Source organism: Egretta garzetta, unplaced genomic scaffold (genome assembly GCF_000687185.1).
Source record: "Egretta garzetta isolate BGI_Z169 unplaced genomic scaffold, ASM68718v1 scaffold397, whole genome shotgun sequence".
NCBI lineage: Eukaryota > Metazoa > Chordata > Aves > Pelecaniformes > Ardeidae > Egretta > Egretta garzetta.
In genome coordinates, this window is record NW_009260493.1 from 11127475 (window position 1) to 11140590 (window position 13116).

The 13116-nt window shown below is 41.7% G+C and overlaps 1 protein-coding gene across 1 annotated transcript in view; it reads right to left on the reverse strand.

Annotated features, from left to right (window-relative positions):
- Nucleotides 1-1483: 1483 nt before the first annotated feature.
- Nucleotides 1484-13116, reverse strand: part of CUNH6orf58 (chromosome unknown C6orf58 homolog) — a 13203-nt gene continuing 1570 nt past the window's right edge. The window contains exons 2-6 of the mRNA XM_009644282.2: nt 9983-10069; nt 6236-6420; nt 4860-4993; nt 4179-4417; nt 1484-1671 (exon numbers count right to left, since the gene is read on the reverse strand). Of these exons, the coding sequence (XP_009642577.1) occupies nt 1484-1671; nt 4179-4417; nt 4860-4993; nt 6236-6420; nt 9983-10069 (833 nt within the window). The remainder of the gene's footprint in view (nt 1672-4178; nt 4418-4859; nt 4994-6235; nt 6421-9982; nt 10070-13116) is intronic.

Below are 13116 nucleotides of genomic sequence, written 5' to 3' on the forward strand. Positions count from 1 at the left end.
GGAGGGTCCCTGCTGGAAGGACCCTTGTTCAGCTGCTACCCAGGTTGTGAGAGCTGCTTTCAGGCACTCTTGGTGCTGGGGGAAAAGCTGGGAGTCCAAATGTCACCCCTAAAATCTGTGGAAAACCTTTGACTGTCATGCATGTGTCAGGAAGGCTATCGCAACAATGGCGACAAATGAGATGTGGCACGCAAGTGCGTCAGAGTGACACCGTGTGCTCCAGCACAGAGCAAGTGGCACATGCATCTCTCCTTCCGAGTGAGGGGTATGGGACAGAGTCACCAACTGAGGTGCTAGGTACAACTGAAACTGTGTGGCAGACCTGAAATGCTGGCAAAGCAAAGCTGCTTTCCCTTATTTTGACTGATGAGTCTAAGGCCTGTGTTATTCTTAACTACGCTGTAGTGCAAGCTATAATCTGATGGGACACAGCAGGCACTGGCTGTATTGCTGTCCTCCGCTCTCTGCCACGGAGAGGGAGCTCCAGCCATGCCAACTCTCCAGGGTAAGTTTTCATAAGGATGGAGGATCCGAGTCAGCAGGTTCACTAAGAAACTTCAGCCCCTGCTGCCTGCGGGTGCCTCGTTCCGCTTCCCCACAATCTCTGATGCCAGGTCATTATAATTAACTCCCAATATGTGTTATCAACCAGAAGACTGGGATCAGCACTTGGGTCTGAGTGTGTCAGGCTCTGGGAGGACACACAGTGCAAACGCATCCCTTTCTCACTAACCAAATCTAACATATGACACGCCGCAATAAGAAGGGTTAGATGTGGGGGAATGAAAAAACAACCTGCGGCTATACAGACTATGCAATCGCATAAATCGATAGATCAATGTTTGCTTGAGGTAAGTGAAATGAATCAAATAGCAGAAATTTCTCTTGGTCATGTAAGAGCTGCTACAGAACAAGCTCATTTGCGTCAGGACTTCTCAAGACCAGCTCCACAGTACCGCATGAGGCACGCGCATGTTGCAAAGCAGCATACCAAGGGGATCCATCTGTACTCAAGCATTTAATCTGATAAGCCTGAAAGCTTCCAATTTGATTGCAGCTGGTCTGCAAAATAATTACTTAGGTGGAAAATGGTGAAGGCATTGGTTTGGGATCAGAACTTCAAAGAAAAGTTTGAGATGATCATCTGTTAGACCATCAAGGACCTAGGTAATGAGGTATCTGGTGGGATCCCTGTATACAAGGCAAAAGCCAGTCTGAAACAGAATATAATTATTTGCCTTTATTTAATTTTGTCTCCAATAATGATACATTATTTATAAAGTCCAAAAAAGTAATAAAGTAAGATTTTATGTGAGGCATTTTATTTATAAGGAAATGAGTTAAACAAATGAGCTAATTAGGAAAATTAAGGATGAAAATATTGATTCAATACAAGAGAGATGCACACATGGCTACTCAGGAAATCCTGCTTTAAGAAATTACCAAGGCCAGATTACCAGACACATATCTGCTAAAAGATTAATCATTCAATGTTGGAGCTGCTTTTTCTCAAGAAACTGAGCGCTGTCAACTCCGCTCCTTTCAAATCATTATATATTCCCACTGGGTCCAATTTCTGGCTCGAAGCCAAGTCTTCAATCAGTTTTCGGCCCATTTTTCTTCCTGCTTCAGTAGACATAGCCTTTTGCCAGAGCTTCAGCACCAATCCTCCTTGGAAAGAAACACAACGTGACATTGTCAAATTAACATGGGGCACACACAGCTCGCGGCACACGAGGGATGGAGCACACGTCTGGCAACAAACACCCACTGCTCCCCTGTGGACAGTGACATGTAGACAAAGCTGGAGTGTGCCAATGGGGTAATGATTGCCTACAACTGTGTAGGGAGATGCAGGGCATTCATTCGGCTCAGGATCCTTTGTATTCGTAGACAACAGGGTTTTTTCCCTTGTCACCGGTGTTGCAAGTCAAAATGATTGAAGATGCATGTTTAAGTCTTGTTCTGCAATCACACATAGCTTCGAGGCTTATGAAGCAGTGGCCTGGTAGTTATAATCATGCACGTCTTTGTTTTTACTCTAAATCAAGAATTTGCACTTCTGCTAGCACAGGCCTCAAGTTAAAGAGGCAAATGATCCTAAAACTTTTGTCCAGGCAATGAGCAGTGGCTCTCTAGGAAGCCTGCCTGACCAGTCCAGCGTTAGCACCAGTTTGCGGGGCAGTCATTGCCTGTTCCCCACTCCTCTCAGTGCTGATCTTTATGGTGGATAAGAGCTCCACAGAGGAATTCTGAGGGTAAAACAAAAGTCAGCTAGAAAACCAAGAGGAGTTTATTCTCCTGCAAAACGTGATTTTGTGTAAAACTGGCAACAGTGAAGAATTGGATTTGTACAGTATTGTGCAAGGGAGATGAGGTGTTAAGAGAAGGCGGCAGTGAATGGTCCTCTTGCCTAGGAGGACTGCGGGAAAGGTGAGGGCAGTGGGAAAGGTCTCGAAGAACAAGACATCTGCTGTTCTGCCTCTAGAGATCGGTGAGGGACAGAGCATAAAAAGTGAAGCTTCTGACTGTCCGTGAGTCAAGAAGCTTTGGAGGTAGCACGGCACTTTCTCAATACAGGTCCCTGCTGGACTGGCAGGGGCAGATAGAGGAAAACAAAGTTAATCAAACTCTGAATCAAGAAATCAATCTCACTCTGGGTTGGACAGGGTCCCATCCTAAGAGGTACTGAGACCCCCTGTCTGCAGCTGAGGTTTACAGCACCCGAAGAGGACTCCACATCTCACAGGATGGAAGTAAAAGTTTGAGAAATCCGACTTTACAAAACCAGCATGGCACATTTTGTCATCTGAGTTTTGTAGCAGTAAGAGCTAGTGTTTCAGGTCCCCACAGAGGCTGTGGATCTAGAGCCAAGTCAAATTTAGTGTAAAGCTCTTTTTCTGATCTGCAAAGCAGTCACCATGTTGAGTTAGCTGGCATTTAACTCTCAGCTGAACGCAAAGCCCAGCCCTTCAAAGCTGAGTCAGGGAAATCTCCCACCTGCAAAGCAAGGGAGTTCAGCTATGGACTTCATTGTGGCTGCACCTGCATGAAACATCTTCACCCCTCTCTTTCCTCCCCTCTACCGTGTTCATCATCCACACCTCTTTTCCTCTCTCCCTCCAGAGCTGCCCTTATCTGCCCTGCCGCCCTGCTGCTCTGCTCCCGCTCACTGCCCCTTGTCTTGCTGTGTCCTTGCTGTGCCTCCCACTCCTGCAGGTAGGGCAAGAACCCCTGAGCTGTGTCATGGACTACCCGGCCTGGCATAGGGCTGCTAAGATCCTTATTCAGACCGTGAGGCACCCCTCGTGCTATGTGGAAGGTGTGAAGGAAGCATTCCATGATGTGGGGATGGCCTTTTGTAACACTGGATATTCATTGAACAGCCTTTTCCAGCTATAAACTGGGAGACAATACCCACTGAAGTGGCTGGACAGAAGATCACAAAAAAAAGAAAAAAAAAAGCCATAGCTCTGCATATTAGTTTTTTGGTGCATTTTTATACTGCGTTTTCATTTAAAGATTCGAAATAACTTTCCTTGACAAAGAACAAACAAAAATATCCAACCCAGCAATAGCTACGAATGAACCGAGACCTCGGAAGAGTGCAATTCTGTGTCTCACCGCTGGATGGTGATGCACAACTTATTTTAGTGGCCGTGATGAAGCCAGCATTGTCTAAGGATGCAATTGTGCTGGGACAGGTGATATCCTCTGTTCAATCAAGCACTGAGACAAAACCAAAAACCCAAAACCATAACACTTCTGGACGCGCAAACAGTTCTTCATGATCATTTGCCCATTTTTTTGTAATGACCTCAACTGATCTAATAACCTCATTTACAGCTTGAACGGTTTCAGATTTAACTAATGTCAGTGTTTTTAAAGTTCCCATGAAAACTGGAGAAAAAAAAGTTAGATCATCTGCTCCGATGCATTTCTCATGTGAAATCCTCACCGCGTATCGTCTGTATCTCATTTCTGTGTTTGCTCTCAGGTGTGTTGTTTACTTACAGTGGTATTTTTAGCTGCATTAGCTGCTTTATTGTTAGTCTCTAGGAAGTGTTTATACTATTGTACATCAAAAACCAGTGTGTTCATGTGGAGAAGTGTGTAGAAACAGAGAACAAGGTATTAAATATGTATGGATTACAGACATTTGTAGGTCGGGCTCGTACCTGTTAATTGATTTGCTCTGCGAAGAGCTCTCAGTGAAAGCAGGACTCTGTTTTGCTGTGGACTGAAGTCACTGATAGATGGGAGGACATCCCCTTCAACAAGCATCCTCTGAGGCAGGAAAGCCTGGAAGTTGTTTGTGGTCTGTAAATCTGTAGAGAAGTGTGTGGCTGCAATGAAATCTACACCATTAGCCCAGTCTTCACCGAAATTTGCTTCTGGATCAGAGAGGTATTTTAAGCTGAAAGAGATTAAAATAAAAATGTAACAGGTAATTGAAATCCACTGTAGAACACGTTAGTCTATCATTTATCCCAAAGATGTTTTGTTCAGTATAAAATCCTGAGAGGTCTCAGTGCCACAGTGATTTAAACAAGCACTTTACATGTCATTTCTCCTGGCATCACCGCCTCTGGCCAGACAACACAGCTCCTTACTCAGGCCCTGGCTCCTGGAGACGAATCAGTCTCTCATGTGAAGCCCACAGCCTGCCCATCCATTGCAACCTGGGCAGCCATCTCTCACTGGTCATCTCATGCTCCGAGAGAGCCAAAGTAAGAGCAGAGCCTAAAGAATAGAGGCCTAAAGTAGGAAAGCTCACGCAGACTTTGTTCAGATACTGTCCTTCCAAAGAGGCATGCAGGTGGGAAGATCCCCCTTGGCCACCCCTCTAGTCCCCGTACCTGTCCTGGAACTTGGGCAGCGCGTAAGCAATGGAGGTGACGTGCGCCCTCCACATGAGATGGAGGGCATCATCCAGTTTGAAGGAGGAAAAGGTTGCAGGGCTCACGGCTTTGTGTTCTGTAGACAACAGATACTGCAGCAACAGGGAGGAAAAAAGGCAGAGAAACTGTGTGTGTATGTGTGGTGGTTTAAACCCAATGAATTTTTCAGACTTACACATACCTCACAAAATAGTAAGTTTGCAAGCTAAGGGAAATTGCCTTTGAGTAGTTAGAATGTGCTGCTTTGTAGGTAACTATAATGTCTGACATAGGGAAAAAAGATGATTAATATAGATTTATAAAGTGATTACGTATCCCCACTGAAGTCAACTGGAGTTGCCATTCTTTGACTTCAACAGAGCGAGGGTTTTACCCGCACAATCTAGGTATTCCATCACAATAATTCAGTGGACTTGTGTATCTGAGTGCCATGGAAGCTTCCATGCTGAAATATTGGATTCCTTCAAAACCTGTTTATACAGGTTTATATTTTCAGCCACAACTTTCTGGAGATTTTCAGTAAATAAGAAAATTATTCTTAATGGTTATCATTATGGCTATATGAGTAGGTCTTTTATAATAACTTCTGAAACATATTGCTTAGTAAAAATAATCTTAAGAAAACAAACCCAGTCTTGCTCCTAAAGCCTCTACCTTCACTCACAGTTGCCAACAGGGACTTACAGTTTAAATTTTCTGATTATCAATTATTTGTTTTATTTGATTTATTTGATTATCAATTATTAATTATTTGACTACCAAAAAAAATATTGAATATAGAAGTCTAGCTATAAAAATAGCTATTGAATCTATGAAGTAAGAAATATTGTCATCTTTGGGATTAGGGAACGGCTGAATGTGGAGGAAAAAGAATGTCTGCTTGCATAAATAAGTGTCCTTCTGAATGAAGTTTCAGCATTTTCAGCTTTTTAGATGTTCAAAGGGATAAATGAACCATATAAAACCAATGCAAGGCCATTTCTCAGGGGTAATGTTCTATCTTGTGTGCTTATTTTGCATTGCTAACATAAGCAGTATAGCAAGAATATAAATATAACTGTTAACGAAACAGTCTCTTGGGACAGACTCCAAAATACAGAATTATCTTAAAGGAAAGAAAAAAATCCATAACCTGTAAAAATCCTGGTCTTCTTATCTCTGACTGACTTTATGTCATGCTTTTCATTTTTTCTGCTTGTAACTTTTATACCAAGCTGTAATTGAAAGCCAACTAAGCTCTCTGAGTCTTACACGTAACAGTAATAATAGCTTTAAAAGTAATATTCTGGTATCATTTCCTACAAAATATGAAAAAAAAAAGTAGAATTATTTACTTCAAAATAGGCCTTCCACTCATCCATGAGCTTGGGAAAGCGAGACCGGCAGTCGGCAGCACTGTAACAGAAATCGGCTCTTCGCTCCTCTGGTGGCAATATCTCTATCTCGTACTGCAGCTGCCCGAAGAGGCCAGCCTCCACTGCCCCCAGGAAGGGTATGATAGCCAGGTAGTAGTTCATACCTGGAACAATAATTAAAAAGGTGGAGGTGTTAAGTGCAAGCAAATGAAAAATTCCTGCATAGAAAAATGAAAACTCTCCGATACCAAAAGCAACCCTTTCAAATTGCTGCTGGTACAGCTGTGTTTAGCAGTGGGACATATGGACGGAAATGCACTAGTGATGAGATCTGCATTGATTTAAATATGCTTTGTAATGTTAATTTATATATTGTCCTTTAATATCCTTGCATGAGCTGACAGTGTGCTATACCTTGCAGGAAAGGACAAACAACTGGAAGAAGTTAGATCTTTATAGGTTGTCATGGACAGGACATCAAAAGTCTCTCAAACATTAGTTGCAAACTAAGTACAGAAAGACTAAGGGGTGCTCCACAAATATAATTTTCAAAAAAAACCCTCTTCTATGCATCCTAGGTATCTAAGAAAGAAAAAGGCAAATACTAGTGATATTTTACTGGAAAATAACTAATTTTGCTTTTAAAAAATATTTTTCTCACTGAAAACTTTTTGGAAATTACCTCAGTTTGGTTTGGATTTATTTTAGGATGATGGCTTCCTCTAGTCTGATCTGTAAGTTGGAGCAGTCAGAGCCAGCATTTAGGAAACTCAGGTTCAGTTCTCACCCATACTGGACCACATCTCCAGTGAGAGTGCCCAAAGGGCTGTTTGCTGTTCCTCATTTGGAAGAAGGATTTTAAATTCTCCCCTCAGTGTGTCATCTTTGTAGAAATAAAGTTTAATAACCTTCGGTGAAGAGGAGCCTGAAGACCAGTTGTTCTCCCTCTTGGGCAGGAACGCCTGAGCCATTGCACTGAGAAGTCATTTGCTCATGCTTGGTCTCAGGGCCACAGACTGCCCATGTATTTTGTACACAGTCCCAGAAGTGAGGATCAAAATCACCAAAACCTGACCACCTACCATGTATCCCTGTCCTACTCATGGGAAACCATTATTCTGCCTCCTGTATGTGGGCCTGGCTAGGAATTCAGGAGGAAATGTATGGCCAGTGAGAAGAGCAAAGGAGAAGTCTCAAGTGACGAGAAGAGAGTGTTGCGCTGGGAGTCATTGCTAAGCTGGGCCTTGCTTCTCATTCACTATTTTCATGAGAAGTGTTGAAACCTGGATTTCACATCAGAAAGGACTTACATTTTTTAAATGGGCTTGCATGTATTACATATTTATACCTGCTTGGGGACTCAAGAGGGCAGAAGACAATGCAGGAAAGGACTATACTGAATATTATTCTAGGCAAAAAGGACTGAACTTCTTAAGCAGGGAGTGTCTCACAGATCTTGGGGCGTATTAAATGTGAGTTTCTGGTTTAAGCTCATTCCTGGCTTCGTATGACTACTTATGCCAGAAAGGGCTGCCCTGAAGGCCAGCCAAAACCACTTACATCCTCAGATGTAAGATCTTACAGTAAGGTGTAAGAGACATTTCTGTGCCATCTGAAAGACTTTTTGCATGTTCCTGCTGCACCAGGGTAAATCAAGGCTGAGTTTGTACATTTGCTGGAGGGAATAAAATTGGTATCGTGCAAACATGCAGTGTTTGGAAGTGAAGAGCAAACACTGAGAAAGCAAAGGTGGTAGTTTCTGTTCCAGGAACATCCCTTGCTTACACAGGGCTATGCAATGACCCTTCTTACTTGTCACTGCATGGGACACTTTTCCAAGGAGCACCTAGTGCTCATCACCCATAGGGACAGGAAACTGACTCAGTAGCTGGAGTGAGTATCCCAGTAGGCATTGGTTTTAGTCTAAATTTACATTTTAAATTTACTCCATGTTTAAGTCTTTGAGCACTTGAAGATACACACATTCAACTGCTGGCTTACAGCCAGAAGCTTCATTCCAAGAGTCTCTACAAGAAAGTGTTCATGTGGCAGAGAAGGGACAGAGCTGCTGCAGCCCACCAGCAGGTCTGGTGGAAAGGGGACTTTTGACAGGACAGCAGGGAAATGGAGGGAGTGAGGGACAGAAGTGGTGGAGGGAAAATGTAGACACCATCTGTAAAAATACCAAAGGGAAATAGGCTACATGTATTCTTGTGCTTGAGACAGCGAGCACAGCTTTTTCTATTGATGCTACAAGTGTTATTCATTGGGCTGCCATGTGCAACAATAAATGGATACCCTTGAGTTGCTTGTGGCATTCCAGATCACTTCCTTTCCTCTTCTGCAAAGCTCTTAGCTAGAAGTGGATACAACTGTTTTCTCCTCTCTTTGTAAAAACCTGATTACAGTACCCTGTCTCACACATTATTATTTCTCCCATAATCCCAGCAGTGGACCTACCCTTATGTCCCACGGGAGGATAAGGTGCTCTGCCATGTCCACCAGGAGTGACGCCAACAGCACATATAGCTGAGTTAGCTCACAGCTGGTCTTTCAGGAGAGTTTGTCACTTCGCCTTTTCTCTGCACTGCCTAGCGCAAAGGTGGTTCCAAATTTGTTACCACCATCAATGAGACGACACTGCTTCCTGCGATGCATATTTGCTTAGGTGCAATTTATAGACCCTTCTCCTGTTACACCTGTGATATACTTTTCTACAGATGAAATTCTTGTGTCTTTCAGGCTGAGAGAAACCATGTATTCACTTGATCCCTCCAGTTCAACAGGGTAACATATGAATGGCCTCAATTATCAAAGCATGCAGGAATTTTGGATGTTTCCATTTGGGGAAGACTGAATTATCTGGATGTGTATTCCTAGAATTATTGAGGAAAACACTGAAAATGTTCAGCGTTGACATTGGAAATTCAGATCTTTACACTTCTCTCTGTCTTCAGTTTGTTGCTACTTATTGGAATAATGAAAAAAACCCACCACCCCAGAATTTCAGCCTACTAAACTCCGAAGCCAATATTAAAGAGAACAGAAATTGTCTGGTAGCTCATGTATGCCAGGTAAATATTGTCAGTGCAATGAAGGCAATGAAGTTATTCGGCAAAGTATTAACTGAGTTTCAGTTAAAGCCTTAAAAGCCTGCTGGATAAATGTTGTCAGTGCAATGAAGGCAATGAAGTTATTCGGATATCGTGGGCACAAAGTCTCCCTTTATTTCATTCTACTGACTACGGTGAAGTTGTGGAGGTGCAAGGGAAGGCAGAAAAGTCCTCTCAGATTTGTATTACTGAGGGTGATGCAAGAACCACAAAGATTCCTGCTTGACATTCTCACACTAAGTTTTAGTTTGAATAACTAGCATCTAAACTGAACAAATCTGCTCTGGAGTAACTGAAAACTGTAATTTCTACAAATGCCTACCAATATAGATATCCATCAGGGTGTTTACCACGTGGTTTTACATGCATTTTTGCAGTGTAATAATTTTCAAGGCTGCAAATTTGCATTTCTTTTCCTTCCTCAAATAAGTTATCAATTAACTTCCATTTACTCACTCACACTAAGGTGTCTTGCTGCAAGTTTTTGATGGAGAATCATGTAGCACTGGAACTACTTTGTAATACAGAAGTCTAAGGAGAAGAAAGATTCTAAATTGCCTTCTAGGACACTTATCATACTTCAGAGGAGAAGAGTGTAATAGCATATACTTACAGGACCACCAGCTTCTTACAGATATGCACAGGCGGTCTCCATCTTCATAGCCGCAGGAAGTCCCACTGGAAGGATCTGCTAATCTGCCTGAATCAAATGAAATAATACACCAAATACTTCTCAATCTTTTTCCCACAAGAAATCCCACTAAGATGAAAAAAAATATATAGGAGTAAAGCGTGCAGAATTTTGCTCAGAAAAGCAGAACAATTACTGTTGTTTTGCTTCATAAACTACGGTTCCTAGAGTAGTTGAATTTCTCAGTCAATACTTCATGCAGTGCATAGTAATTTGATTGTGTTTTACAGTTCAATTTATTCCTCACTGTAAATGTAGTCGAGAATTTATGGAACTGTCTGAAAGTAGGACATGGCAGTGATATTTTTATGGAGATATAAATATACATGCACATACGGACATAAACACATGCATAGCTGATGCATCATTTTCAATAGATGCAGGGCTGCTAGTGTAGGAGAGCTGCTTAACAAGCAGAATAGCACAAATTAAATGTGCTAGTAATTGTCTCACCTAATTGGGTTGTGTGATACAGAATCCCTTCCAGTTTAATGATGCATACAAACGTGGCCTTACTGTGAAGCTAAGCATGCAAACGTTGCATCTGATTAGCAGGGTTTTCAAGCATCTGTGCTGTAGCAAACAAGCAAGACGTTTCACAATTATTCGTGACAGCATGGAAGGCATATTTTACTTTAAGCACGTGATGTGGAGCAATAGCCTAATTCCCAAAAGCATGATGTACACGTACATTATGTGGTAACGAGTCATGTAGTGAGTCAGGAAGTCTGCTTTAAGTGTATGGCATGAAATTACCATTGTCAGGTCCAATGGCCTGAGCTATTCCAGAAGCTCCCAAATTCTACCCTGCAGAGCACTTGCTCTCTGACGAGTCAGCTGAATGCCAACATTGTCATTTCTGTCAGATTAGAGCTGAAACTCATTGCATTCTTTAAAAAAAAACCCCAAATTTTCTGATAATTTTTACTTGAGAAGAAGAGATGATCATAAACCACATGCATACAGATTGTCCTAATTATCCTCTCTAGCCGACTGGGCAGAGCTTGTGCTTTGGGGCATGCTGGCTGCTCAAGCCTGTATCTTTCAGGAGAGCACTGAGAGCAGGAATTTGCATTGGTGAGGAATGCAGTTCTACAGGATTTTTTTTTAATGAAAAATGATATTTTTTAGTATTTACAGATTTTTTTTTTAATATTCTTCTTTGACACAGAGCATCAGAAATAGGCAGCCATAGTTCACTGGCGTGCAAAGGGGATGAATGTGAAGGATAAAGGAGAAGATAAAAGGATAAGGATAAAAGAGATGATAAAATGCTGCAGAAGAATTGCACATGAGATTTACCAAAGAATGTTAGCCTAGGTGTTTTGGGAAAATGAAGAGTGCCGGGAAGTATTGGTGATAATTATAAGATTTGTATAAATTACTTGGACTGCTTCGAGGTCTACACTCCAGGTTTGTCCTCTCTGCTCCTTCCATTCCCTGTGCTTAACATGACTGTTATCTCAATCTTCAGGTCCACCCAAGCTACCTCAGTCTTCCTCTGTATTGACAGTGCCTCCCAGCTGTGTGTCATTAGCAGCTATGTGCAACCTCATCAGCAAGATTTCTCTGCTATTGTTTGTGGCAAGGTTGTTAATGAAAAATCAAAATAAAGGTGTTCTCAAGAATGATAACTGAAGAACTCTCAGCATATCCTCCATTTAGCTGTAAACTTCCCTTAGCAACACTTGCCATTAAACTTTTCTTCAGGTGTTCCCTTACCAGATTTGAAATTAGCCTTTTCATTCTTATTTTGTAAAATGTCATTAAAAGCACTCATTCTATGCTTTGATTATACAAAGGAAGGACATGAATTTCTGGGCTTTGGTAAAACATCAATTATACCATAAAAGAAAACACCCAGCTGGTCTGACACAATCTACCTTCGATTCACGTAAGTTGCTCTCTATCCCTTTTTCTGTGTAGCTCCATGTCTTTAAATATTCTTTCCTCTATACTTACTCTAATGTCTCACCTACTGCTAATTTAAGAGAAAGATATTTTTGTGTCGTTATCCCAGTTTTCCTTCTTCTTAAATATAGGTGCAACCTTTCCTACTCTTCGGACATGCAATACCACCTGCATCTTTCTTAAAGTTCTTGCTCCTGGATTTGTACTTCTATATGTCAGTTCTTCCAATGTGAGTAGGGACTATCCAGTTTCCTCTGTTTATGCAAGTAGGACTTTCAGTTTAGCTCCATCTCCCAAGTCATCATTTCCACTGTCTCATTCCTATCAGCCATGCTGTCTCAACATCGTTGTCTCTACTGTAAATTTAGGCAAATTACTGATTTCATTTTATGTCCATGAGTAGATTAAAGCAAAAATTTGTACCACTCTTATTAAATAGTATCTTCACTTGCTCTTTATGGTTTAACTAGGACCATATCCATAATTTTTTTTCTCCAGCAACATAACTTTCCTGACCAGAAAATTTTTATAACATTTTTAAGGATCTGCTGTCCTGCACCATGAATTCAAATCCTGCTTTTGCTTGCCCAAGCTCATTACATTGATACACAAATGCTTCAGTCATTCCTCACTAGTCTAGCCAAGCTGCTGATCTGCATTAACTTTAGCCAGGTGCTAACCTCACTACTGTATGCAGCAAAATTATGCCTTTCTTTTCCCCTTATCCACTTATCCTTCAACTTCTCACATTTTTTACTGTTAAGCTCTTTTGATCCATGTGATATTTCTCCTTCTACTGTTTTTTAAACCTTCTGATCTTGTAATTTCGAAAATATATTTCCTTGCCTAAGGACCAGTCCTATGACTCTCTGGCAAGTGTGAGTAGGTCTTTACTTGTCTGTGCAAATCTTCCTCTCACCCACTGTGTCCCTCATCTCTATCTGGGAACTGTCACTGCAACCAAGGCACATCGTCACTTTGTGGATGAGGCCACCCTACGTAACTAGATCTTTTCCAGTAGGTCACCACTCAAGCATAGCTTCTGCATCCAGTCATCTTTGCCTGTCACACAATGGATCAGCTCTCCCACTACACCAGCCATCCTCTTCATCTTCTCTTTCTTTTCCTATGCATAAAGAAGGGAA